General features: G+C 39.4%; 1 protein-coding gene across 1 annotated transcript; it reads right to left on the bottom strand.

Annotated features, from left to right (window-relative positions):
• Positions 1-11269: 11269 nt before the first annotated feature.
• TUBB (tubulin beta class I) lies at positions 11270-20008 on the bottom strand. The gene is made up of 4 exons (XM_063431351.1): positions 19850-20008; positions 14907-15015; positions 14338-14448; positions 11270-13691 (listed from the first exon to the last, which is right to left on the bottom strand). Exons 1-4 carry the CDS (start codon positions 19904-19906, stop codon positions 12634-12636), a joined length of 1335 nt encoding a protein of 444 aa, XP_063287421.1. The 5' UTR covers positions 19907-20008; the 3' UTR covers positions 11270-12633.
• Positions 20009-24899: the final 4891 nt, after the last annotated feature.

Here is a 24899-nt window from a genome sequence, read left to right as displayed (position 1 = left end):
CAGACATAGCTTCTCCATTTTGGCTTTACTTTTGTTAAATAAATCATGACACAGTGTAATATGTCATGTCTTGTCGTTGATCTAAGGTTGTATTTACACAATTTTAAGACCTGCTAATGAACAAATGATTATTATGTCCTGATATGTAAAACCACAGAATTCAAATAGGGTGTACTTTCTTTTTACCATGACTGTGTGTGTGTATACATATATATATATATATATTAGACTTGTGAATTTATTTTCCAAACCAAATTGTAATTTCTCTGAATTTAGGCGAATTGGCTGGTTATGCGAATTCCGTAACTCCACATCGCCATAAGGACATATGACCGAACAAACAATATGTGCAATGGACAAGCATGTTCACTTGATTTGGAGATCTGTCTGTGGTGCCAAAAAAAAGAGATGATTACAGGGGACAGCCACTAAATGATGATTTTATTCATCGATCATGAGAAAAAATATCAATATAGGGGGGAAAAAAGGAGGAGCAGTAAAACAAAATCTAGATTGATATATTTATACATCATATATTTACAGGCGATACTCGAAAAATATTGTGCAAAAAGTTCATTTATTTCAGTAATGCAACGTCAAAGGGGAAACTTATTATATGAGATAGACGCATTACATGCAAAGCAAGATAGTTCAAGCCGTGATTTGTCATAAGTGCGATAATTATGGCTTACAGCTCATGAAAAGCCCAAATCCACAATCCCAGTAAATTAGAATATTGTGAAAAGGTGCAATATTCTAGGCTCACAGTGTCCTACTCTAATCAGCTAAGTAAGCCATAACACCTGCAAAGGGTTTCTGAGCCTTTAAATTGTCTCTGTCTGGTCCAGTAGGAATCACAATCATTGGGAAGACTGCTGACCTGACAGTTGTGCAGAAAACCATCATTGACACCCTCCATAAGGAGGGAAAGCCTCAAAAGGTAATTGCGAAGGAAGTTGGATGTTCCCAAAGTGCTGTATAAAAGCACATTAATAGAAAGTTATGGGGAAGGGAAAAGTGTGGAAGAAAAAGGTGCACAAGCAGCAGGGATGACCGCAGCCTGGAGATGATTGTCAGGAAAAGGCCATTCAAAAGTGTTGGGGACTTTCACAAGGAGTGGACTGAAGTCAGTGCATCAAGAGCCACCACACACAGACGGATCCTGGACATGGGCTTCAGATGTCGTATTCCTCTTGTCAAGCCGCTCCTGAACAACTTACCTGGGCTAAAGAAAAACAGACCTGGTCTGTTGCTCAGTGGTCCAAAGTCCTCTTTTCTGATGAGAGCAACTTTTGCATCTCATTTAGAAACCAAGGACCCCTAGTCTGGAGGAAGAATGGAGAGGCACACACTGCAAGATGCTTGAAGACCAGTGTGAAGTTTCCACAGTCTGTGTTGATTAATGTGTTGTCATCTGCTGGTGTTGGTCCACTGTGCTTCATTAAGTCCAGGGTCAACGCAGCCGTCTACCAGGAGATTATGGAGCACTTCATGCTTCCTTCCGCAGACAAGCTTTATGGGGATGCTGACTTCATTTTCCAAAAGCACCAAAGCCTGGTTCAATGACCGTGGGATTACTGTGCTTAATTGGCCAGCAAACTCGCCTGACCTGAACCCCATAGAGAATCTATGGGGTTTTGCCAAAGGAAAGATGAGAGACATGAGACCGAACAATGCATAAGAGCTGAAGGCCGCTATTGAAGCATCCTGGTCTTCCATAACACCTCAGCAGTGCCACAGACTGATAGCTTCCTTGTCACGCCGCATTGAGGCAGTAATTGCTGCAAGAGAGGCCCAAACCAAGTACTGAGTCCATATGCATGCTTATACTTTTCAGAGGTCCGATATTGTTCTATGTACACTCCTTGTTTTATTGATTGCATGTAATATTCTAATTTACTGAGATTGTGTATTTGGGGTTTTCATGAGCTGTAAGCCATAATCATCGCACTTATGACAAATCACGGCTTGAATGTAATGCGTCTATCTCCTATATCAGTTTCCCCTTTTATGTTGCTTTACTGAAATAAATGAACTTTTGCACGATATTCTAATTTTTTAAGTATCACCCGTAATACATATATTTTTATCAATATATATAATTTAATTTTTTGCTGCCACTCCCCCTTTTCCCTATATTGGTTACTTTTTCTCACTTAACCAGATTTCGGTAACATTTATATTATGGATATATTTGGCAGTACGCTAATTCGCCCATTTTTAAGGCCCTTTTTAGTCTGTCTATTTTATTCTATTTATTTCCAGAATATTTTGCATGGACAACATATTTTAAGAGCTGAAACACCACATGGACGACTTTCGAACTACCCAAACTGAATTTCACTTACAGACGAAGTGATTCTGACTTACCACATTTTTCTGATGTGCACAAATCTTTTACATATTACAGAGGATATATTACCCAGAAGGTTCTATTTAGGTTACCTTTTAAACAGCCATAGAAAAAGAGAGGGGGTAAAAGTACCATAACTACTACCCCAATGCAAGTAGTCAAACCGTCTTGCAAACGGTCAGGCCTTTGTACCTGAAGGCCCCCGGGAGCAGGACATTTCCTCCAATGAGAGCTGCAAGCTCCTGCTTGCAACTTTCATTGGAGGAAATGTCCTGCCCCTCGCATGCAGGCCAGATTATTGACTGAGAGCATCTGCTGATCACATTCAGCAGATAACATCTGGCTTCTATCTAGGAGGTGACGCTAGGTAAGTTGACTACATACAGTGGTAGAGGCTGGATAGTCCTGAAATCATAACCACTATAGTCTGCTGTAGTGGTTATGGTGCTTGGAGTGTTTAAAATTTTTTAGAGTTAGAGAGAATATCTTCCCAGCATGCCATTGCATGTTTGGCCTCCAGAGTGAGTTCGGTCAATAGGTTATATTCTATTGTCATGAACCCTTCTTTGGGAACAACAGAGAATTTAAATCACTAGGTCTTCCAAATACCTGTGAGACCAGTCATTCTACGTTCTGCAATTTCTCGCAGTTTTACAGCATGGGTTTAGTGTATTTCATAGACTCAGATAAGCAGTGTAAACATTCTGAAAATGCAGAAGCTGTACATTTTGTGATTACTATACTTTCTGGTAATTTCCCCCATAACAGGACACCGGAGAAACAGCATACGATGGTAGGACTCAGGACCAGTGATGTATTCTGGTTTTGTGCTGCATTAGGCATGACAAAACTCAGGCACCCCCTCATCCCCTTCTAAATTTTACTTCCTGTTAAAAACCAACACGCTCTTTTCCTAACAGACACACGTCTTCACTGATGCATACACTGACATAAACTCACCGACAGATACACAGTCATTGTCACACACACTGTTTAACCAACACACACTTTCACTGAAACATACTCACTGACAGGCAGACACGCATACTCACATTCACCGGCAGACACACTAACTGACACACGCATTCACTGACATACACATTCACACACACTCGCTGACAAACACACATACACACTCACTGACATACAGATATAAACTCTGTGTCAGAGACACACATCTGCTAACAGACACACATTGCCTGACAGATACACATTCTCAGCGACAGACACGCATACACACACTGACAGACATACACATTCATTAACAGACATACACACTCTCACTAACAGACATACTAACACTCACCAATAGACACAATCATTATCAGACACACACTAACACTGGAAATTATAGACCTGTGAGCTCAAAGGACCACTCTAGGCACCCAGACCACTTCAGCTTAATGAAGTGGTCTGGGTGCCAGGTCCAGCTAGGTTTAACCCTTTTTTATATAAACATAGCAGTTTCAGAGAAACTGCTATGTTTATATAAGGGTTAAGCCAGCCTCTAAATCCTCTAGTGGCTGTCTCACTGACAGCCGCTAGAGGCGCTTGCGTGATTCTCACTGTGAAAATCACAGTGAGAGCACGCAAGCGTCCATAGGAAAGCATTGTAAATGCTTTCCTATGCGACCGGCTGAATGCGCGCGCAGCTCTTGCCGCGCATGCGCATTCAGCCGAAAGGGAGGATAGGAGGAGGAGAGCTCCCCGCCCGGCGCTGGAATAAAGGTAAGTTTTAACCCTTTCTTCTCCTCCGAGAATGTTTTCCTGGCACTATAGTGGTCCTTTAACTTCTGTGGCTGGAAAAGTATTTGAAATGCTATTAAGGGATAATATTTATATATATCAAGAATTCCTTGAGAAGAACATGGTTATCAGCAAAAATCAGCATGGTTTTATGAAGCATAGGTCATGTCAAACTAACTTGATATCATTCTACGAAGAAGTAAGTAAAAGTATAGATCAAACTCCCAGACCTTATCCCAGACAGAACCCCGACGAGTCTGGAGAGATTCCGCTACTTCCAAATAAAGACGTACTACACCTCACATGGCGGAAGATGCCTGTTCCACAGGAGCATGACGGAGTTCGAAGACCTCTGCAGGGCCCGCTCGCGCCTGAGCAGGGGTGTATCCACACTATACGCGATGCTCCAAAGGGCAGCCCGCCCGGAACCGGCAAGGTACATGGCGCGATGGGAGGACGCCACGTGAGTCACGCTCACTGAACAACAGTGGACGAAAATCCATATACTCACACATCAAAGCTCAATGAGCTCAAAACACCAGGAGCTCAACTACAAATTGCTGACTGGCTGGTACAGAACCCCAGAACGGCTACACCGGATGAACCCAGACGCCACCGACTTATGCTGGAGATGTGAGGAGGCAGTCGGGACAGACCTACACATTTGGTGGTCCTGTAGAAAAATAACCCAATACTGGACCCAAGTCCACACACAGATCAAGATAATTCTGGACATCGACCTCCAGCTACACCCTCTCCAGATGCTCCTCCATCACACGGAGATGCCCGTATCGAAATATAAAAAAATCGCTTACGAAACATCTGCTGAACGCAGCCAAACTGCTCATCCCAGCCAGATGGCGTACCGCGCAGGTTCCTGACCTTCAACAGTGGATGGACATGGTAGAAGAGATCCATGGGATGGAAACACTCACAGCATCTCTAAGGGGAACCACAGAGCGATGCCTACAGACGTGGACGCCGTGGATAGACTTCATCTCCCGAAGAGGGACCTAGAGCCCCAGCTCTGCGCTCTGGCAGTATGGAACACTGGGACCATCGGTACTACTGTCAGCGAAGCCAGCTCAGACGCTAGCGGTAAACGATAGGGTCTTGCATAAGGCTAAGACTCTCCGATATATGTAGATACGTTTGATGTACTGTCGCACACACGCTACTCTAGGACACAATGCAGATCAGCAGTAAAATATAGATTGTCCAGCACTGTGTTGCATGCTCCCAGACATGGGAAACCTAGATAGCGCTCTAGTCCACTGACATACTCCCGCCCTCCTGCTCCCTCACCTGCCCTGGCCCCCATTTACCTACCACTGGATCGGACCCCCAACTGGCAGTCACCACACCCGACCTGTTGTGATCTACATTTCTATATAGCAGACTGATTTTAGTAAGACCGCCATAGACTACTTGAGTTTCCCTAACTTGCTTTCTGGCCAATACAGCTGTTTAGTTCTGGTAACACTGGCCATAACTTAGCGAACTGTTAATGACAACATGTCTTTCCACTTTGACGTAAACGTTGATACTGTACATAGGACGTGAAGTTTAAATAGTATTTGTTTACCCATGTACTATGGTTTTGCTACAATATCCTTGTTCAAATGTCATGTAACTTTTTGCAACGATGACAAATAAACAGAAATTAATAAAAAAAAAAAAAAAAAGTATAGATCAGGGTGTTGCAGTGGATGTGATCTATTTGGATTTTGCTGGGGCATTTGATACAGTTCCACACAATAGATTAGTGTTCAAACTCAAATCAGTCTAGATACAAGTACACCTACAACACATGCTAGCTCACTGGCATCATTAAAAGGAGCCATGCCTGTAATCAAAATAAGTGTTTCCACCAAATACCACTAAAATAGGATATTTTTAAATGTATGTTTTATTTGGTGGAACTGTCTACTCCTTTAACCCCTTAAGGACATGTGTGACATGTCATGATTCCCTTTTATTCCAGAAGTTTGGTCCTTAAGGGGTTAAAAGCATTTAAAACCATGACTTTATTTGTATTTTTACCCCACCCTACCTTCGAGATGACTTCATGGTTGTAAAATGAAACATTACATACCTCTCCTAGTGATGACTGACATGACCCTTGATCTTTTACCTTTCATATATTTCCAAGCTTATTCTTCACATTGTTTGTATCTTTACTACATACCTCCGCGGCAGCAGCATTAACCCTTTATGGAGACAGCTTCAGAAATAGAAGGCAATCATGATGGAAAATGTCCGTCATGTGTCCTCAAAGTAAACATTTCAAACATTATTATTATTGTTGGTATTTTATAGCGCCAACTTATTCCGCAGCGCTTTATAATGTTATACAAAATGGGAAATTTGGCAAATCAGTTAGACAATTACAAAGTGATACAGGAGCAATAGGTGATGAGGACCCTGCTCCAAAGAGCTTACATTACTGTTTTGTGTTTATTTTCAGTCTGTGTAATTTTGGAGCGTGAAGTGTTAGGATTTTTTATACCTCAGGAAAACTCATGTTTTCAAGATTATTTTCTTGTTACACACAGAGTTATTTACTAATAAGAATTCAAATTTAAAGTCAAAATAGTCAAACTAGACAAATTCATTGTCAGCCATGGTTTAAAGGGTTACTCCCATCACCATAATCATTTAAGTAATTTTAAGTGGGCATGGTGGTAGGATCCTGGATGTAAAGTGGACAGCCAGAGTTACACTTGTGTGCCAGGAGCTAGTTACACTGTTCTGGGCTTCTTGATGTCAATTCTGTGCATCTTTTATGTCTGTCATCTGCATGCTAGCAACATGTAACAATCTGCTGGTGGGGTGGAGTGCACAGTGGGAGGGAGACTGCTTCCTCACACATCCCTCCGTTGCTTTATTTATTGTTTTTTTTATCATTAGAAATCCCAACCTCCTTCGGTAGCTCAGATTGCGCCCATGCACTCTTTAGCCGTTGAAACTGACCAACACAGGCTTCTCTAGGAGGAGCGAAATCAGCATTGGGTTTTGTATTCCAAGTAAGTTTTGCTCATTGCCAGAGACCCACATTGTCAATGTTTTTCCCCTTATGACATTACAGAAATTTTATATTATATGATTTTTTAAAATTTTACTTTTGTGAACTTAAAAATTCATATTACAATATAAAAAAACAAGCTCAGTAATTGTAACAGTAATAAATGTTTGCAGGATATTGGATGAGCTTGTGAAGCATCAGAAAAACCTAATTCATAAATAGAGGGCTGCCATCAGGAAGTTACCCACAGTACTCTCGGAAGGGGCCTATGAGCCATGCGGTCTAGTTGGGGAGGATAATATTTTAGTCCCATTTGTCACCAGATCACTTCCTAACAGTGCACAGGAAGCTGACTGGCAACTTGGTTCAGCCATCCCTCCCCAGTAGACCCCAGGGAAGCCACCCTCTTACTGCAGATACATATGGAATCAGGGTTGTGGCTTTTTTTTTTTTAATCTATATTTTGGTGTGTGTATGGTTGTATGTGAGTGTAAGTGAATCTAGGAATGCATCTCTATGTGTTCCACTGTGAATATATATCTGTATGTATTTGCAAGTGTACATATACATGTGTCTGGAAGTATGGGGGGATGCGGCTGTGTATTGCTTTAAGGTGCTACAATATTTATGGTGGCAATCCAGCATTGCCAATCATTCAGAACACTGAAGGTTTTTGTACTTTTGTATCAAGGTGCACAAATGTTAAAATTACCAGGAAAAAGATGCTTGTTTTGAGCACTATATAATTGGATGTTGTGTGGTATAATAATAACAAAGTATTTAACCAGAAAGGAATATTATCTGTTTTCCAAGTACTTTTGTCCAACATGGATGTTACTATTACCCAATTTAAAGGAATTCATTTTATCTACCTCGGAAGGATGAAGTCAACCCTGCTGGGAATTGAAGCTGCAAAATATTCTACAAATGTTGCATTAGCCCACTGAGCTATCTCACCAGCCCTTATTGCATAAATAAATGCATTTATAATATATGTTTTCTTCTGACCCAATGCTTGTCATTATGGGTCATCCCATTGTACAGCGCTACGGAATCTGATGGCGCTATATAAATAATAAAATAATCCTATGCATTTATTTATTTTTAGCCCTCCCTATGTTCAAATAGTGAATGGAAAACCACATTGCAAACTTTAGATTAAAATAGCCAAATTCTGACTAGCCGGGTAGGACATATCAGCCACCTTGACCTTAACTATTGCAGTTATACACAGTTCAGGGTCTATTGAATAAACTTCACAGAGTCCTTTCTCAACCAGAGATCTGATTTATTCTGTTAGCATGGACCTCCATCCTCATGTATTATCACGCTGTTTGGAAACCATTTTCCATTGAATTACATTTTCTTACCACCAAGTTGTTTAGCCTAGTGTGTGCTAGTCTGTGAGACAAATAGCATTTTTTTTTTTTTTTACCCTGTTACAAAATTAAAGAAGTTAAACCGTTTTTGAGTGTGCACTTTTAGTTTTCACCACTCCAAGGGTTTTGTACGGACAGATTTTAAAATGTTGCTTACTTTTATGTATTTAGAATATATTATAATCGGTGCCTTAATTGGCGTGGATCATTGCTTATTTTGCTTTTAAAGTAAAAAAGGTTCTAATTTATTAAATATCTTGGATATACATCCCAGACATGAATATCATGTGACGCCCACAGACTACTAGGTTAGAAATAAATCACATGTGAATTAATAAATACATAAAGGGAGTTAAGGAGACTATATTTAAAAGAAAAAATATCCCTGAGAAGCAGGGACTAAGAGAGTGTGTCCAAAAAATATCCAATGAAAGGGGGTAACCCTATATATAGAGATTGAACAAGAAACAAAGAAAATGGATCCAACAACCAAAAAGGTTGCTAAACTGTTAAAAACCTAAAGTTTATTGACACCTCTATGACACTGACAAAAATAATAATAAATAAACCCAAGTAACAAAGATGGGGGTAAATTATAAAGGCTTGAATAGTGGGGAAGGGAGAACCAAAATGCATATGAGGGTAGAGAGACAGGAGGGAGTAAAAATATGACTCCTACAGTATCATAGGCAGAGTCTAATAGAAGGCCTAAATGTACTAGGAATAGTCCTCCCTGGACTATACTTAATCCAAGATAATGTCTTTAACCTAAATAATGTAGGGGGATAAGTATAGAGTCTGAAAACCCTATATAAACACCGCAAGAGGATAGGCAGGATAGGTAGTAATAGGTGCTAATAGTCAGCTGTCAGGAAGCAAGTCCCTATATTGCTAAGATATTCAAAAGTGCTGAAACTAAACACTGCTAATCCTCTATATAGCTAGGATAATAGTAGAGCAGGTAGCATCCCTTCCTAAATAATAAAAGAGAATGTGCAGGAAACCCCCATTTTGAAAAGAAAAATACCAAACACCCTAAGTGTTAAAATAAATGGTGATGTGATTTAAAAAAATCATAATAGCGAGCCTAGCGCGTTTCAGCGCTTAAACTAGCGCCTTTCTCAAAGGCCATCATTGAGGGAACTGACCTAAGCCTGTCTTTATACCTCCAGTGTTGAAGAGAAAAGCCAATCCGATCGAAAATGGGCGGCGTTTCCACTGCACGTCCCATCCCGATCGGATTGGAGGAGCCGGCGGTCAATCATCAAGTAACCAGCCAATCATGTGCCGATATTGCTGGGCATGTTTATACAGTAGTTTAGTGCCTTGCAAGTGTATAAACAAAACGATCTAAGTCCTTAATTATTAAGCAAATAAACAGGACTTGTGTATACCTAAATAATAATAGTACACATTCAGTAAACAAATAGAGAGTGCTGATTAGTGGTAGTTCACTTTATAATGTCCCTAGAAAGCTATAGAATAAAACAGCCTGAAACATAGGCTGTTTATAAATAATAATAAACATGATGAATATATATGGACATAAAAATGTCGAAAATCTAGCACCCAATGATACAAATCACCTAGTAGTATATCACACTAGTTGCCTAGTAATCAACATTAGATGTCTATACTATATATTTAAGTTATATTGTCTGTAGACAGGGACATAGTGTAAACGGAAATCTAGATATAATATCTAGTTTCTCTATCGTGAAGAAGAGATTATTTTTGGTAGGTATAAGACTGGTAGGATGTTTTCCTCAATGATTAGTGTCAAAAAATGTGATTATTAAGTAATATATGAGGGTAGTAACACGTTAAACAAGTACATACTCATAAAAGTTAGGATTCAATAAGAGGGGTAAACGTAAAGCCTTCATTAAGGCCTTTTGGGGATAAGGTGTCAAGTTTGTGAATCCAGAAGCATTCTCCTCTTTTTAGGATCAAATCAAGATCACCACCCCTTTTACCCATTTGTACCTTTTCAATGCCAGCAAACGTAAAGCATTTGGGTGAGTCACTATGATGTAGTTTAGTGTGTCTAGCAACAGGGGTGTCTCGGTCAGATGTAGTTGAATGGACATGTTCCATCATGCGTCTTTTTTCAGTTAACTCTGATATATCCAAACCGTGGATCCTGAACCTTTTTGGTTGTTGGATCCATTTTCTTTATATTTAAAAGAAGAAAAACTACCACAGCAAGATGACAGTCTTAAATTAGAGGGGCAAAGGTTTAAAAATAATATCCGGAAGTATTACTTTACTGAGAGGGTAGTGGATGCATGGAATAGCCTTCCAGCTGAAGTGGTAGAGGTTAACACAGTAAAGGAGTTTAAGCATGCGTGGGATAGGCATAAAGCTATCCTAACTATAAGATAAGGCCAGAGACTAATGAAAGTATTTAGAAAATTGGGCAGACTAGATGGGCCGAATGGTTCTTATCTGCCTTCACATTCTATGTTTCTAATTACATTGTGAGTTCAACAGTAAGTCACTCTTTGAATGGCAACAGGACATTGATATTATATTGCGAGAGACTCAAACTGAATGACACCTTTGTAGTTTGGAAGCTCCTGTGAGTGGGGAACTAATAATTCTGGTTTATGTTCAGCTTAACAAGTCACAATTTATTTAATTTTCTCTTCCCATTGTGCAGTCTAAGCAACTTACCAAATATGTTGGTGCAATATAAATAATGGTATCCCTCCCCTCCCCCCCCCCCCCCAAATAACAAATAATAGGTTTGTCACACAGCAAGCAAAATTTTAAAAAAAAAGTTTTATTTTTTTTTTCGTCACAGGCTCGTCATTTTTCAATATGAAAAAGCAACAGTAAAAATAAAAAATAATTCTGGCATGGGTACAGCAAGAGAAGAAAGAATGAAAAGAAATTATAGAGAGAGAGAGAAAGAAACAAAAAACCATGAAACATCCACGTTCCATTTTGTGAAAGTCTTCTTCCCCACAACCCCCTTTAAAATTAGAATGTATCCATATTTATTTATATCAATCTATTTCCAACAGCGTAGATGATTCTGACCATTTCCCATGATGCTTAGTCTCACTTTAGGTTGATGGACTATCAGGGGATGTGTAGTTCACAGACATCATAGGCTTGCCCTCATAGCTTTAAATCATAGGCGTACTCCCTTCTTTCAGCTGTTGGAACAATCGTGCATCCTGTTTTTGATCAGCAATCTCATCTGTTTGGAAATAAAGAGCTGCTCAAAGCATGTTCAAATTGCTCAAAGCATGACAAATGTTTGTCAATGAGGCCCAATATCTTAAAGCCAACCAAGGATGGTGCAAAAATAGAGCCATTGTATCTAATCTAGCTCAGGGCTAGTGGAGAGGCAGTGACAGGTAGAAGAGTAGTAGAATCCACCACAGAGGGGATCCACAGTAATAACTTAAGGAAATGGATAGGAAACACAGACATTACCACCAAACACTTTAACAAGGCCTAGAATAGCACAGAACACGACAGGAGGCTACCAGACTCTCCTACAATCTGAGGGCTTTACTCGAGAATTGGAATTTGACCCATTCGCGACTGTAGAGACCAGCACTCAGTCACAGAAGAGGTGAGAACATTGTGGGAAAAATAGGCAATGATGGAAAAAAACACCCACAATGTTTGGCGAATCCTTATCTAAGTACAGAAGCCAAATGAGGCTTACTTGCTGCATGTTAAGGCCAAAGACCTACCTTCAACCCTTAAAGGGACACTCCACTGTTCAAATTGACAGCCAGGATGTGTAGCAAGATTAAGATATAAAATGCCAATTTCTATTGAAATATGCACTTTTTGTAAAATGAAAAAAAAGAAGACACACTCTTCACACAGAAAGCACTCCAGCAAGCAAAAGTGCTTTACGAGTCTGGAGTGTCCCTCTAAGCCAGAATCATAGCCCACTAGAGTCAGGGCCTACCCCCATTGACCAACACAATATTTCTGGAGCATGAATGATAAAGAAGAGAAATAGAAACAGAAGAGCAAAAACAGGAAGAAATGGAAAAAAGATGGAGTAAAAAAAAATGCTAATCTTCGGTTCGGACTTTTCTCAGCCTGAGAATGAAGGAGGAAAGATGGAGAAGAAGAGAGATGTTGGTATTGGAGATAATCTAAGCCTCCTCTTCAGCCTCCTCATTGAAATCTTCCTCTTCCTCAGCTGTAGCATCTTGATACTGCTGGTACTCGGAGACAAGATCATTCATGTTGCTCTCTGCTTCAGTAAATTCCATCTCGTCCATACCTTCTCCTGTGTACCAATGCAGGAAAGCCTTGCGGCGGAACATAGCTGTGAACTGCTCTGAGATACGCTTGAACAGCTCCTGGATGGCAGTGCTGTTGCCAATGAATGTAACCGCCATCTTAAGGCCTCTTGGTGGGATGTCGCACACAGCTGTCTTGACATTGTTGGGGATCCATTCTACGAAGTAGCTGCTGTTTTTGTTCTGCACATTCAGCATCTGCTCATCCACCTCCTTCATGGACATACGTCCTCGGAATACAGCTGCTACTGTCAGGTAACGGCCATGGCGTGGATCACATGCGGCCATCATGTTCTTAGCATCAAACACTTGCTGAGTGAGCTCTGGCACAGTCAGTGCACGGTATTGTTGGCTGCCTCGGCTGGTCAGAGGAGCAAATCCGGGCATGAAGAAGTGAAGACGTGGGAAGGGGACCATATTGACTGCAAGCTTGCGGAGATCAGCATTGAGTTGACCAGGGAAACGTAAGCAGGTGGTGACACCACTCATGGTGGCGCTGACCAGGTGGTTGAGGTCTCCATATGTAGGTGTTGTCAACTTAAGGGTACGGAAGCAGATGTCATAGAGGGCTTCATTGTCAATGCAGTAGGTTTCATCTGTATTCTCAACCAGTTGATGCACTGAGAGAGTGGCATTGTATGGTTCTACCACTGTGTCAGATACTTTGGGTGAGGGCACTACACTGAATGTGTTCATGATTCGGTCGGGGTACTCCTCACGGATCTTGCTGATGAGAAGTGTTCCCATTCCAGAACCCGTACCACCACCTAGGGAGTGAGTGAGCTGGAAGCCCTGCAGACAATCACAGCTTTCTGCCTCTTTTCTCACTACATCTAGAACAGAGTCTACCAACTCTGCTCCCTCGGTGTAATGGCCTTTGGCCCAGTTGTTACCAGCACCACTTTGACCTAAAAAAGGCAAAAGAAATATTAAGGTAAAATAAAAAAGTGAAACACCTTATATTCGAACGCACATTAAACGGAACACATAGTATTAGAAAATTAAAACCCTTTTCCTAACACTGTAATGCCCTAATATCCTAGTACCACTCCCACCTGCATTAAAACATTTCCAGCGCTAAAACTCACTCGGTGCTGCTGCCCGCATCATCTCGCACAACATCATCGTGGAGGCGTTGCTTCCACAATTTATGTCTAACCCAATGCTCCTCGTAGTTCCTTAGGGATGAGGTGCATGTGCACGGCAAGTGTCACGTGCATCCAATCAAATGCTTCAAATTGGAAGGAAATGAATTCAATGCTTTTCTACGAGCTGCATTTGGTCATAATGACAGCGTTTTAGTTCACATGACAGATTTTTAAGGAGACAGCCACTAGAGATGCATTTAACTTTGCAATGTAAGCATTGTGATTTCTAGAGAATGGCAGTGTTTTACATTGCAAGACACAGGCCCACTGCACTAAACCCACTTTGAGATGCATTTAGCAGTCCTTTGAAGAAGTGAAATGTTCATGTGGACACGTTAAAAAAAAAACCCCACAAATGACAACATTGGAACACAATCTGAAATGCAGACGTTAAGACTTTCCTTACCAAAGACAAAGTTGTCGGGCCTGAAGATCTGTCCGAAGGGACCAGAGCGGACAGAGTCCATTGTACCGGGCTCCAGATCTACCAGGATGGCACGGGGGACGTACTTACCACCTGTGGACAGCAGAGGGTGTAATTAAAGAGAGAAGATTTAACTTTTAAAATAAGATTAGTATCTATTTTTTTTCCCTCCTCTTCACAGGGGAACGAGAAACTATCCCATTAAGAAAAACACGTACAATATAGTAGAATGTGCTAAGAACAGCGTGGCGTCTGATATCAGAGAATGACAAGAGGATACAGACTGTAAAGAAATCATTGAAGGAGAAGGATGCTAATTAAACTCTAAAGAGGAATTATCCTTTGAAGTCTGAGCTGATCTTGAAAGCACAGATTACGACTCCATACAGCTAAGCAACTTACCAAATTTTCATCTCCTACCTCTGTATACACACAGTAAGCTTACAGTTGTGGGTGTTGTATTGAGTATGCCTGGACCTACATAATTATAGGAACCCATTGCCCAGTGGATCATTTCCCCAGCAGGCTTGGAAATGGTGTCTTTATATTACCTGTGGCCTCGTTGTAGTAGACACTGATCCTGTCCAACTGGAGGTCACTGTCCCCATGGTAAGTCCCTGTTGGGTCAATTCCATGTTCATCGCTGATCACTTCCCAAAACTAAAAGCAAGAATTAAAACAAACTTTAAACAATGTACTTTTACCTAAACAATGCACAATATATAAGATATATATATACACATACATATATTATACATACACACATTGTATCATCATGTTATCTGTTTTTCTCTTGTGATTTAAGAAAACAGGAAGTTATAACCACTTCTCCCTCAGTTCACACATCTGCCAATCTTACCCTGCCTCAAAGGAAATTATGGTAAACCCGTTTCATGGACAAAGAGTTCTAGCCCAATTTTCTAGAGTCTCATCAGGATGCATTTTGACCCCTTTGATCTGTTCAGTCTATACATGTGAAATGCATCCTGATCACTGGTTTTCATTCACATGACACTCCTTGTGACGGGCTGCGAGTCTGGGTCGAGACTTTTAAAGCATCTCACACTTTTTAACGAGCTTTATATCTCGCTCTAGATCTGGAATGCACCTGGCTATATTTTGACTCTGGAAAAAATTGGGAATTGGGGGCACTTCTGGAACATGCATCTCTCAGCAGTGGTGCTTCTGCAAAAATGTATACAAAACTACAGATTAAGTAACAGCCACACACAAAAATAGTTTTAGAAGGTTAGGTGATTTTAAGTAGCCGAGAACGATTTAAAACTGTATTTTTGTGTGCGCGCAGTTCCTTAATCTGTATTTTGTATCATTTGACTCTAGAACTGCATACCTGACACTCCCTGGAAGCGGATTTATATCTGGCTCTAGATCCTCCTCTTACGCTCAGTAAACAGTTTTATATCTGCATCCCACTCCACTGCATATAGCCTGTTGTGTTCTAGATCGGAGGTTGGATTCCCACATTGTACCCATTCCTATCTAAGAATATATATCACCGCCTCTACCTCCCTGTAACTCTTCCTAAGGGTCTACATTGCATTGTATCTCGCACATGGTCATATAATGATTTTGATGTGCACTGCACTTCACGCTTGGTAATCTGCTCTTAAAGGAATACGCCAATGGAATGTGTTTAAAACAATTTATTAGATGTACCTTTATTGCTTGCATTTGTTGATTGACTATATCTAAAAGCAGTTTGCAAAAGCTGCAGTTCTCTTATCTGCAGACTTTACAAACCCTCGCCTTCTAACCCCGCCCAGATTTTCTGCAGCTGTCCAATCACAGCTCAATTAGAAATCTTTGCAAGGCAGGTGCTCTGGGTAGTTGCTGCCTCATGAGTTTAAAATTCATTCAGATAACCATGAAGTAAAAGGATGTGTTGCCTGATTGACAGCAAAGGGGGTGTAACAAGGTACATTTATAAAAGTGTAAATTTCTATAGAAATCTGCACTTTTTGTTAAATGAAAAGGAAAACAAAAAGGACACTTTAGGTGTTTGGAGTGTTCTATTAACTGCAGTCGATTTTGATCAGGGTTTGTTCTCCTCCTCTTAGTGTTTAAATTGGCAAACAAGACTTGTACCCATCGCCATCGTGTTTAATACATTCCAGGCTGCTTCTTCTGACTTGACCAGCTGATCATTTTATTACGGACAGTCCAACCCTATATATTCTACTCTGGAATATCTGTGCATTTAAACAACTAGACCACACCCATGCTTCTTATTCTAGACACACTGTGCACTATAATGTGTGCAAAAACTGCAACTATGCCGCTTACTCTGGTTCTGCTGTGTATTCTAATGCCTACAGAACATTGGTTTTGATTCTGGATCACTAATGCACTCTGCTTTCTAGAAAAGATCTCTCTATGATATTGCTTCATGCTCTTATTCTGGATCTACAGTCTAGATGTAAAATGCTCCTTCTTGTAATCTTTGATTCTGGATCTTCGATGTTCATTCTTGTAATCTTTGATTCTGGATCGGCGATGTTCATTCTTGTAATCTTTGATTCTGGATCTTCGATGTTCATTCTTGTAATCTTTAATTCTGGATCGGCGATGTTCATTCTTGTAATCTTTGATTCTGGATATGCAATGCTTCTTTCTTCCTGTAATCGACTAGGATTCTGGATTTGCATGGCTTCTTTTTCCCTGCAGTCTGTTCTATTCCTCTTTCTCTGGCCCAGGATTTGTAATACATTCTTTTTCCTTTCATTCCCCCACCCCCTCTCCACATCAGCAGAGGAAGTCATAGAACAATAAACCCTCTCAAATGCAGTGTGGAGGCGAGAGGGGAAAGTGACACAAAGGACCTTCCCCCAAATTAAATCACCAGAAGACCAGTGATCTCACTCCTAAAATGTTTCCTTAGATCAGAACAACAGCCTCATCATTTAATACAAAAAAATATAAATAAAAGCTATAGATGTGTGTTTTTTTATTCTGCTTCATTGGTGCATTGCAGATACATTTGTATCTACACACAAATACCATGTACTGTGGATCAATCCACATACACAGTGTGACATCTAAACCCCGGGGTGTGGTAGTACAGCTGCACCAAATCCCCAGGAATGGACAGACTGAGCTACTCAAGCTCAAGACTCATATCCGCTAGCTCGCAGCCACAATGTCAGCACAGTTAGAAAATGGGCAGGTCCCAGCTCGAGTCAGACTTGGCGTGGCTAACAGGCGGACTAAATAAATGTCTGGGTAAATATTTATGAGCATTCTGGATTTTTATTCAGCATTACATTTCTATATTTAACATCAAAATTTCCTGGACATTTACCGTACTTCATTTTGTGTTTTATACTTAGTGTGTAAAAATAAAATTCATGTTAAAAAAAATAAATAAAAAGGCTACTTCTTTTCTTTGTACCACTAGTGAACAAAACAAAAACATTTGAATTAAAAAACATTTTTTTAATTTAAAAATGTATTTCTAAAATAAAGATGTGCATGCATTCAAAAAATATATATTTATTGTGTGTGTGTGTGTGCAAACCAGAATCATTTTTCGTGTGGATATGTAGAATATAAATACATTCTAAATATCAACGTACATGTGGATTTTCTATGCGTGTGCAAATCTTTTCTTGTACATGTTTATGCACACACAGTACAGCACCCTCTCTAATCTGTACTGTAAGAGCATTACTGCCCAGCTCTGCTGCACTGCAGATATTGCCTACGTCACCAGCAATTTCCAGTAATATTTAGGGGCAAATTCTCACTCTAGAGTCTTACAGACCTCCTGTTGGGCAGTAAAGGATTAGCAAAATTAGGATTGCCTTTTTTTTTTTTTCTTCTCTAAAAGTCGACTCCCTCTACATTTTTGAAGCTTCCTGCCATGAAAGCAGAACAAAGGCAACGTTTTAAAAAGAGGGAGGGGGACTGAAGGGGGAGAGAGTTGGCGCCATAGCAAGCTCTTCTTGGTTTACTTGACAAGAAAAGGGGGAAAAAAGAAAACTAGTATACTAACAATTTTAACCCTAAAATACACACTTTTCTAACCAAATTCTAATATACACAGATTACTAGGTGGATTTTTAAAAAATATTTTCTAAAAATAAATTTATTTATTTTTTTTATATATTTTGTATGGTTTTTCGGTATAATTTAGTGAATTTGCAATTAAAGATACACTATGCAAATTTTTTTTATCTACTATGCAACTTCCTGCAAATCTATATACTGGATGACCCTCCCCCCCCACCAATAATTATTTGTTGTATTTTAGCAATAAATTAAAAATAACATTACAAACATTATAACATTGCATCTATTGATTGGAAAATTATTGATTGGATGGAATCCATTTTAAAAATCTTCGAAAAAGGGGGTTTCCTGCCCCCTCCCCCCCTTCTACTCTCTGTCAGCAGTAAAAAATATATTAATATTAATCTAAAAATGCCTATAAACTGCCCATTCCATTTTTGGATTCATTTTTCTTTTTAGTTTTTCATAAATGTGACTCGTTACGTTTTAATGTTATTCAACAAAGCTTTAGTAGAAATTGCTACTGGATAGAAAATAAATAAAAAATAAATACAAATGTACATTTATATTATATATTAAGAATTCTTAAATGTTTTAATAACATGTATATATCTAGAAGTCAGATTTGTGAAAGAGACACAGCTCATTCCCAGAGGGGAAATTTTTCTAGCAGTAGTCTTCCCCCACGCCATTACAGTCTAAAATAATCCATGCCTTACCGCCATTACAGTTTAAATCTACACATCTGGCAGAAAACACTACTTCAGCAAATTATTAAAACAATCAAAACTGTATTTAGTCAAATAACCAGGAAAATAGAAAAAAATAAGGTATTAACAATGTATCATTTTTACATTTTCTTATCAAACTAATAAACCGTGTATGCATATGCTATATACATAATTTAGCATCAAGAAATAATATAGAAAGCAAATTAAGTAGAGGATGCATAGTTTTTTTTAAAAAATTATTATTTTTTGATAAATAATTCGATTTTAAGACCCCACCTCCCCAAATTGATGAGCTAGTCAAAAATGGCACATTTTTTCAGTAGAACACACTGTGTGGAAACTTGATGGTTAGAAATACAATAAGAATGAATTACACTGCCACAAAATTTTCTATAAAAATATATTTTAGTGCTGGTTTCCTTCTTAAAATACTGTTGATTAACCTGATACTGATGATTAAGATTTTTTTTTATGTTTTGTTTATTTACTGAATGGAGGGGTAGAATCTACAGATTTGTTTTAATACATATAAAAAATAGCAATTGCAGGGAGGTTGTATCTTACAGATAACGGTATTTAAAGAATAAAATGCCAGGTGGAATGATTGACAAGGGGTGGTTTCTGGCAGATAACGGATCATTAGGTAGTGATGTCCTCCCAGTTTGGGGGTGATAATATTTCAGGGTTCACACAGCCCTATAAGGTGCCCCATGATGGAAATCCTGGCTCCTCACCTTGGCTCCGATCTGGTTGCCACACTGGCCAGCCTGGATGTGTACAATCTCCCTCATGGTTCTCGCGTGATGGGTGGTCTTGGAATGGAACGTTGGAAGCTGCGACGTTCTAGGATGGAACGTCCGAGACAATGGCGAGAGCTGCTGGGCAGGCAGCCGGGTACTAAGGGAAAGGGGCGTGGTCACCCTGCATGGGCGGGGTAGGGTGGGGGGGCATAAGGGGGCCCACTGCAATCTCTGCCTGGAAGTAAAGATACATTATTTATTGCAGGATACATTTATAATAAATGAGCAGCTGCAGGTTATATAACACATATAGAGTGCAAGATGGATACATTGAAATGGATTCACTAATTCTACAAACATTATCATTTACAGAATTCTAGAAATGTCCAACCAGGGATGCACTGACAGCATGCAATGCATGTTGTTTTGTGGACCCTGGACATACTTGAAAACGAGAGAAATCTCAATATATTTTTCCTGGTAAAATATTTGATAAATAAATGCATGGATTGTATAGAATATATATTCATTCCAATTTTGTCAGTCTAATCTGTTATGTACATCAATCTATGTAATCTACCTATATGTGTCTGTCTAGCTACCCATCTATCTGTCTGCCATATTCCTGTGTAACCTACCTATATGTCTGTTTGTCTATTATTTTACTATGTAATTGTACCCCCATTACATAATCTACCTATTTGTCAGTCTATTTTTTCACTATGTAATCTACCTACCTGTGTCTGTCTGTCATCTATGTGACCTACCTATGTCTGTCTGTCATCTATGTGACCTGCCTGTGTCTGTCTGTCATCTATGAGACCTACCTATGTCTGTCTGTCATCTATGTGACCTACCTGTGTCTGTCTGTCATCTATGAGACCTACTTGTGTCTCTCTGTCATCTATGTGACCTACCTATGTCTGTCTGTCATCTATGTGACCTACCTGTGTCTGTCTGTCTGTCATCTATGTGACCTACCTATGTCTACCTGTCATCTATGAGACCTACTTGTGTCTGTCTATCATCTCTGTAACCTACCTGTGTCTGTCTGTCATCTATGTGACCTATCCTCTGTCTGTCTATCTATCTACAATTTTAATATCAATAAAGGGCCTGCATATTGAGTTTCACTGTGCAATGGACTAACATAATCTACAAATAATTAATGACGAGTTTAGACTAATGACAATAGGAAGGTGGGAGGCTGTTAAACCTTATATTCCAAAGGAAGCCAGGCACTGATTTACAATATGGTATGGTTTTAAAGGCTTTATATTAGAATATAAAACATTCATTGTGATGCCTAATAATCTGTAATTTGAAGGGTTAATAAGAGACAACACACGTGCTTTTTGTAATATATAATTGTATTTGCATAGTTCCAACCCAATGGAGTATAATCACTCGTACTAATTATATATACCGTCTTATTGAACAGGATTTATGTCTTATTTACCTCCCCCACTTCATGTTCATTAAAGCCACTGAAAGTAAAAATAGCACCTGTCAGTTCATTTGTCTTTCTGAAGGATACAGAATTGCAGATCTCCATAAATTCATAAAATTAGATGAATTCACAAATATGGTTAAATGCACTGGACTAGATTGTAATATCACACAATCACAGAATATAATGAATATTGAAAATGAAAATACAGACAGGACCTTATTGGACATGTGTCATTCTATTGTGAATACAGTGAGGCCGGTTATATTCAATAAATAGAATGCAGTGGGAAGGGGGGGGGGGGGGGGGGGAGAGGGGGGCAGGTGGGGGGGGGGGGGGTTACATTCAATAAACAGGTTATAGTTTATAGAACAGGATGCTGTGGTAAAAAGTTCTATTCTCTGGAACAAAATTATGTTGTAGTCTATATAAGACTCTAGTGAAGGGAAGTATATCTACAAATTAGAATACAGCGGTGGACAGGTACAGACTACAGGACAGAACACTATGGCGGGCAGTGGTTTGCCTTATAGATTAGAATACAATAGGGGTGGGTGGTTAAATTCGATAGGACGGAGAACAGATACGGAATATGCAGTGAATGCGGTTTATTGTACAGAATGGAATGCAACAAAGGAATTCTATCTTATAGAATAGAGAGCAGAGATGGTGTTTTATTATATAGAATGGAGAGCAGTGATGGTGTTTTATTATATAGAATGGAGAGCAGAGATGGTGTTTTATTATATGGAATGGAACGCAGAGATGGTGGTTCTCTTATAGACTGGAACGCAGAGATGGTGGTTCTATTATATAGAATGGAACGCAGAGATGGTGGTTCTATTATATAGAATGGAACGCAGAGATGGTGGTTCTATTATATGGAATGGAATGCAGAGATGGTGGTTCTATTATATAGAATGGAACGCAGAGATGGTGGTTCTATTATATAGAATGGAGAACAGAGATGGTGGTTCTATTATATAGAATGGAGAGCAGAGATGGTGGTTCTATTATATAGAATGGAACGCAGAGATGGTGGTTCTCTTATATAGACCGGAGAGCAGAGATGGTGGTTCTATTATATAGAATGGAGAACAGAGATGGTGGTTCTATTATATGCAATGGAACGCAGAGATGGTGGTTCTATTATATAGAATGGAACGCAGAGATGGTGGTTCTATTATATAGAATGGAACGCAGAGATGGTGGTTCTATTATATAGAATGGAACGCAGTGATGGTGGTTCTATTATATAGAATGGAACGCAGAGATGGTGGTTCTATTATATAGAATGGAACGCAGAGATGGTGGTTCTCTTATATAGACTGGAGAGCAGAGATGGTGGTTCTATTATATAGAATGGAACGCAGAGATGGTGGTTCTATTATATAGAATGGAACGCAGTGATGGTGTTTTATTATATAGAATGGAGAGCAGAGATGGTGTTTTATTATATGGAATGGAACGCAGAGATGGTGGTTCTCTTATAGACTGGAACGCAGAGATGGTGGTTCTATTATATAGAATGGAACGCAGAGATGGTGGTTCTATTATATAGAATGGAACGCAGAGATGGTGGTTCTATTATATAGAATGGAACGCAGAGATGGTGGTTCTATTATATGGAATGGAATGCAGAGATGGTGGTTCTATTATATAGAATGGAACGCAGTGATGGTGGTTCTATTATATAGAATGGAACGCAGAGATGGTGGTTCTATTATATAGAATGGAACGCAGAGATGGTGGTTCTATTATATGGAATGGAATGCAGAGATGGTGGTTCTATTATATAGAATGGAACGCAGAGATGGTGGTTCTATTATATAGAATGGAGAACAGAGATGGTGGTTCTATTATATAGAATGGAGAGCAGAGATGGTGGTTCTATTATATAGAATGGAACGCAGAGATGGTGGTTCTCTTATATAGACCGGAGAGCAGAGATGGTGGTTCTATTATATAGAATGGAGAACAGAGATGGTGGTTCTATTATATGCAATGGAACGCAGAGATGGTGGTTCTATTATATAGAATGGAACGCAGAGATGGTGGTTCTATTATATAGAATGGAACGCAGAGATGGTGGTTCTATTATATAGAATGGAACGCAGTGATGGTGGTTCTATTATATAGAATGGAACGCAGTGATGGTGGTTCTATTATATAGAATGGAACGCAGAGATGGTGGTTCTCTTATATAGACTGGAGAGCAGAGATGGTGGTTCTATTATATAGAATGGAACGCAGTGATGGTGGTTCTATTATATAGAATGGAACGCAGTGATGGTGGTTCTATTATATAGAATGGAACGCAGTGATGGTGGTTCTATTATATAGAATGGAACGCAGAGATGGTGGTTCTATTATATAGAATGGAGAACAGAGATGGTGGTTCTCTTATATAGACTGGAGAGCAGAGATGGTGGTTCTATTATATAGAATGGAGAGCAGAGATGGTGGTTCTATTAAATAGAATGGAGAGCAGAGATGGTGGTTCTATTATATAGAATGGAGAACAGAGATGGTGGTTCTATTATATAGAATGGAACGCAGAGATGGTGGTTCTATTATATAGAATGGAACGCAGAGATGGTGGATCTATTATATAGAATGGAACGCAAGGATGGTGGTTCTATTATATAGAATGGAACGCAAGGATGGTGGTTCTATTATATAGAATGGAGAACAGAGATGGTGGTTCTATTATATAGAATGGAACGCAGAGATGGTGGTTCTATTATATAGAATGGAGAACAGAGATGGTGGTTCTATTATATAGAATGGAACGCAGAGATGGTGGTTCTATTATATAGAATGGAGAACAGAGATGGTGGTTCTATTATATAGAATGGAACGCAGAGATGGTGGTTCTATTATATAGAATGGAACGCAGAGATGGTGGATCTATTATATAGAATGGAACGCAAGGATGGTGGTTCTATTATATAGAATGGAACGCAAGGATGGTGGTTCTATTATATAGAATGGAGAACAGAGATGGTGGTTCTATTATATAGAATGGAACGCAGAGATGGTGGTTCTATTATATAGAATGGAACGCAGAGATGGTGGTTCTATTATATAGAATGGAACGCAGAGATGGTGGTTCTCTTATATAGAATGGAACGCAAGGATGGTGGTTCTATTATATAGAATGGAGAACAGAGATGGTGGTTCTATTATATAGAATGGAACGCAGAGATGGTGGTTCTATTATATAGAATGGAACGCAAGGATGGTGGTTCTATTATATAGAATGGAACGCAAGGATGGTGGTTCTATTATATAGAATGGAACGCAAGGATGGTGGTTCTATTATATAGAATGGAACGCAAGGATGGTGGTTCTATTATATAGAATGGAACGCAGAGATGGTGGTTCTATTATATAGAATGGAGAACAGAATGGAATGCAGAGAGTGGTTCTGTGCTGCAGAATTAAACACAGTTGTGGTTGTGGTTCTATCCTGCCTTTTTGCTGTATCTTTTCATATGTTATATTATATTTCTTGCTTCACTGTATGTCCTCACAGAGACAGTCCCCTTTTTATTCATAAAATTAGATGAGAGGACTGGCTCTCAGAAGCTT

Source organism: Pelobates fuscus, chromosome 9, assembly GCF_036172605.1.
Source record: "Pelobates fuscus isolate aPelFus1 chromosome 9, aPelFus1.pri, whole genome shotgun sequence".
Taxonomy (NCBI): domain Eukaryota; kingdom Metazoa; phylum Chordata; class Amphibia; order Anura; family Pelobatidae; genus Pelobates; species Pelobates fuscus.
This window is presented reverse-complemented; position numbering and strand designations above follow the sequence as displayed.

Coding starts and splice junctions, on each gene's coding strand:
- TUBB (XM_063431351.1), bottom strand. CDS start 19,906: ATGAGGGAGATTGTACACATCCAGGCTGGCCAGTGTGGCAACCAGATC. Junction 15,016..19,849: donor GCAACCAGATCGGAGCCAAG/GTGAGGAGCCAG, acceptor TCTTGCTTTTAG/TTTTGGGAAGTGATCAGCGA. Junction 13,692..14,337: donor GCCCGACAACTTTGTCTTTG/GTAAGGAAAGTC, acceptor TGCCTTTTTTAG/GTCAAAGTGGTGCTGGTAAC.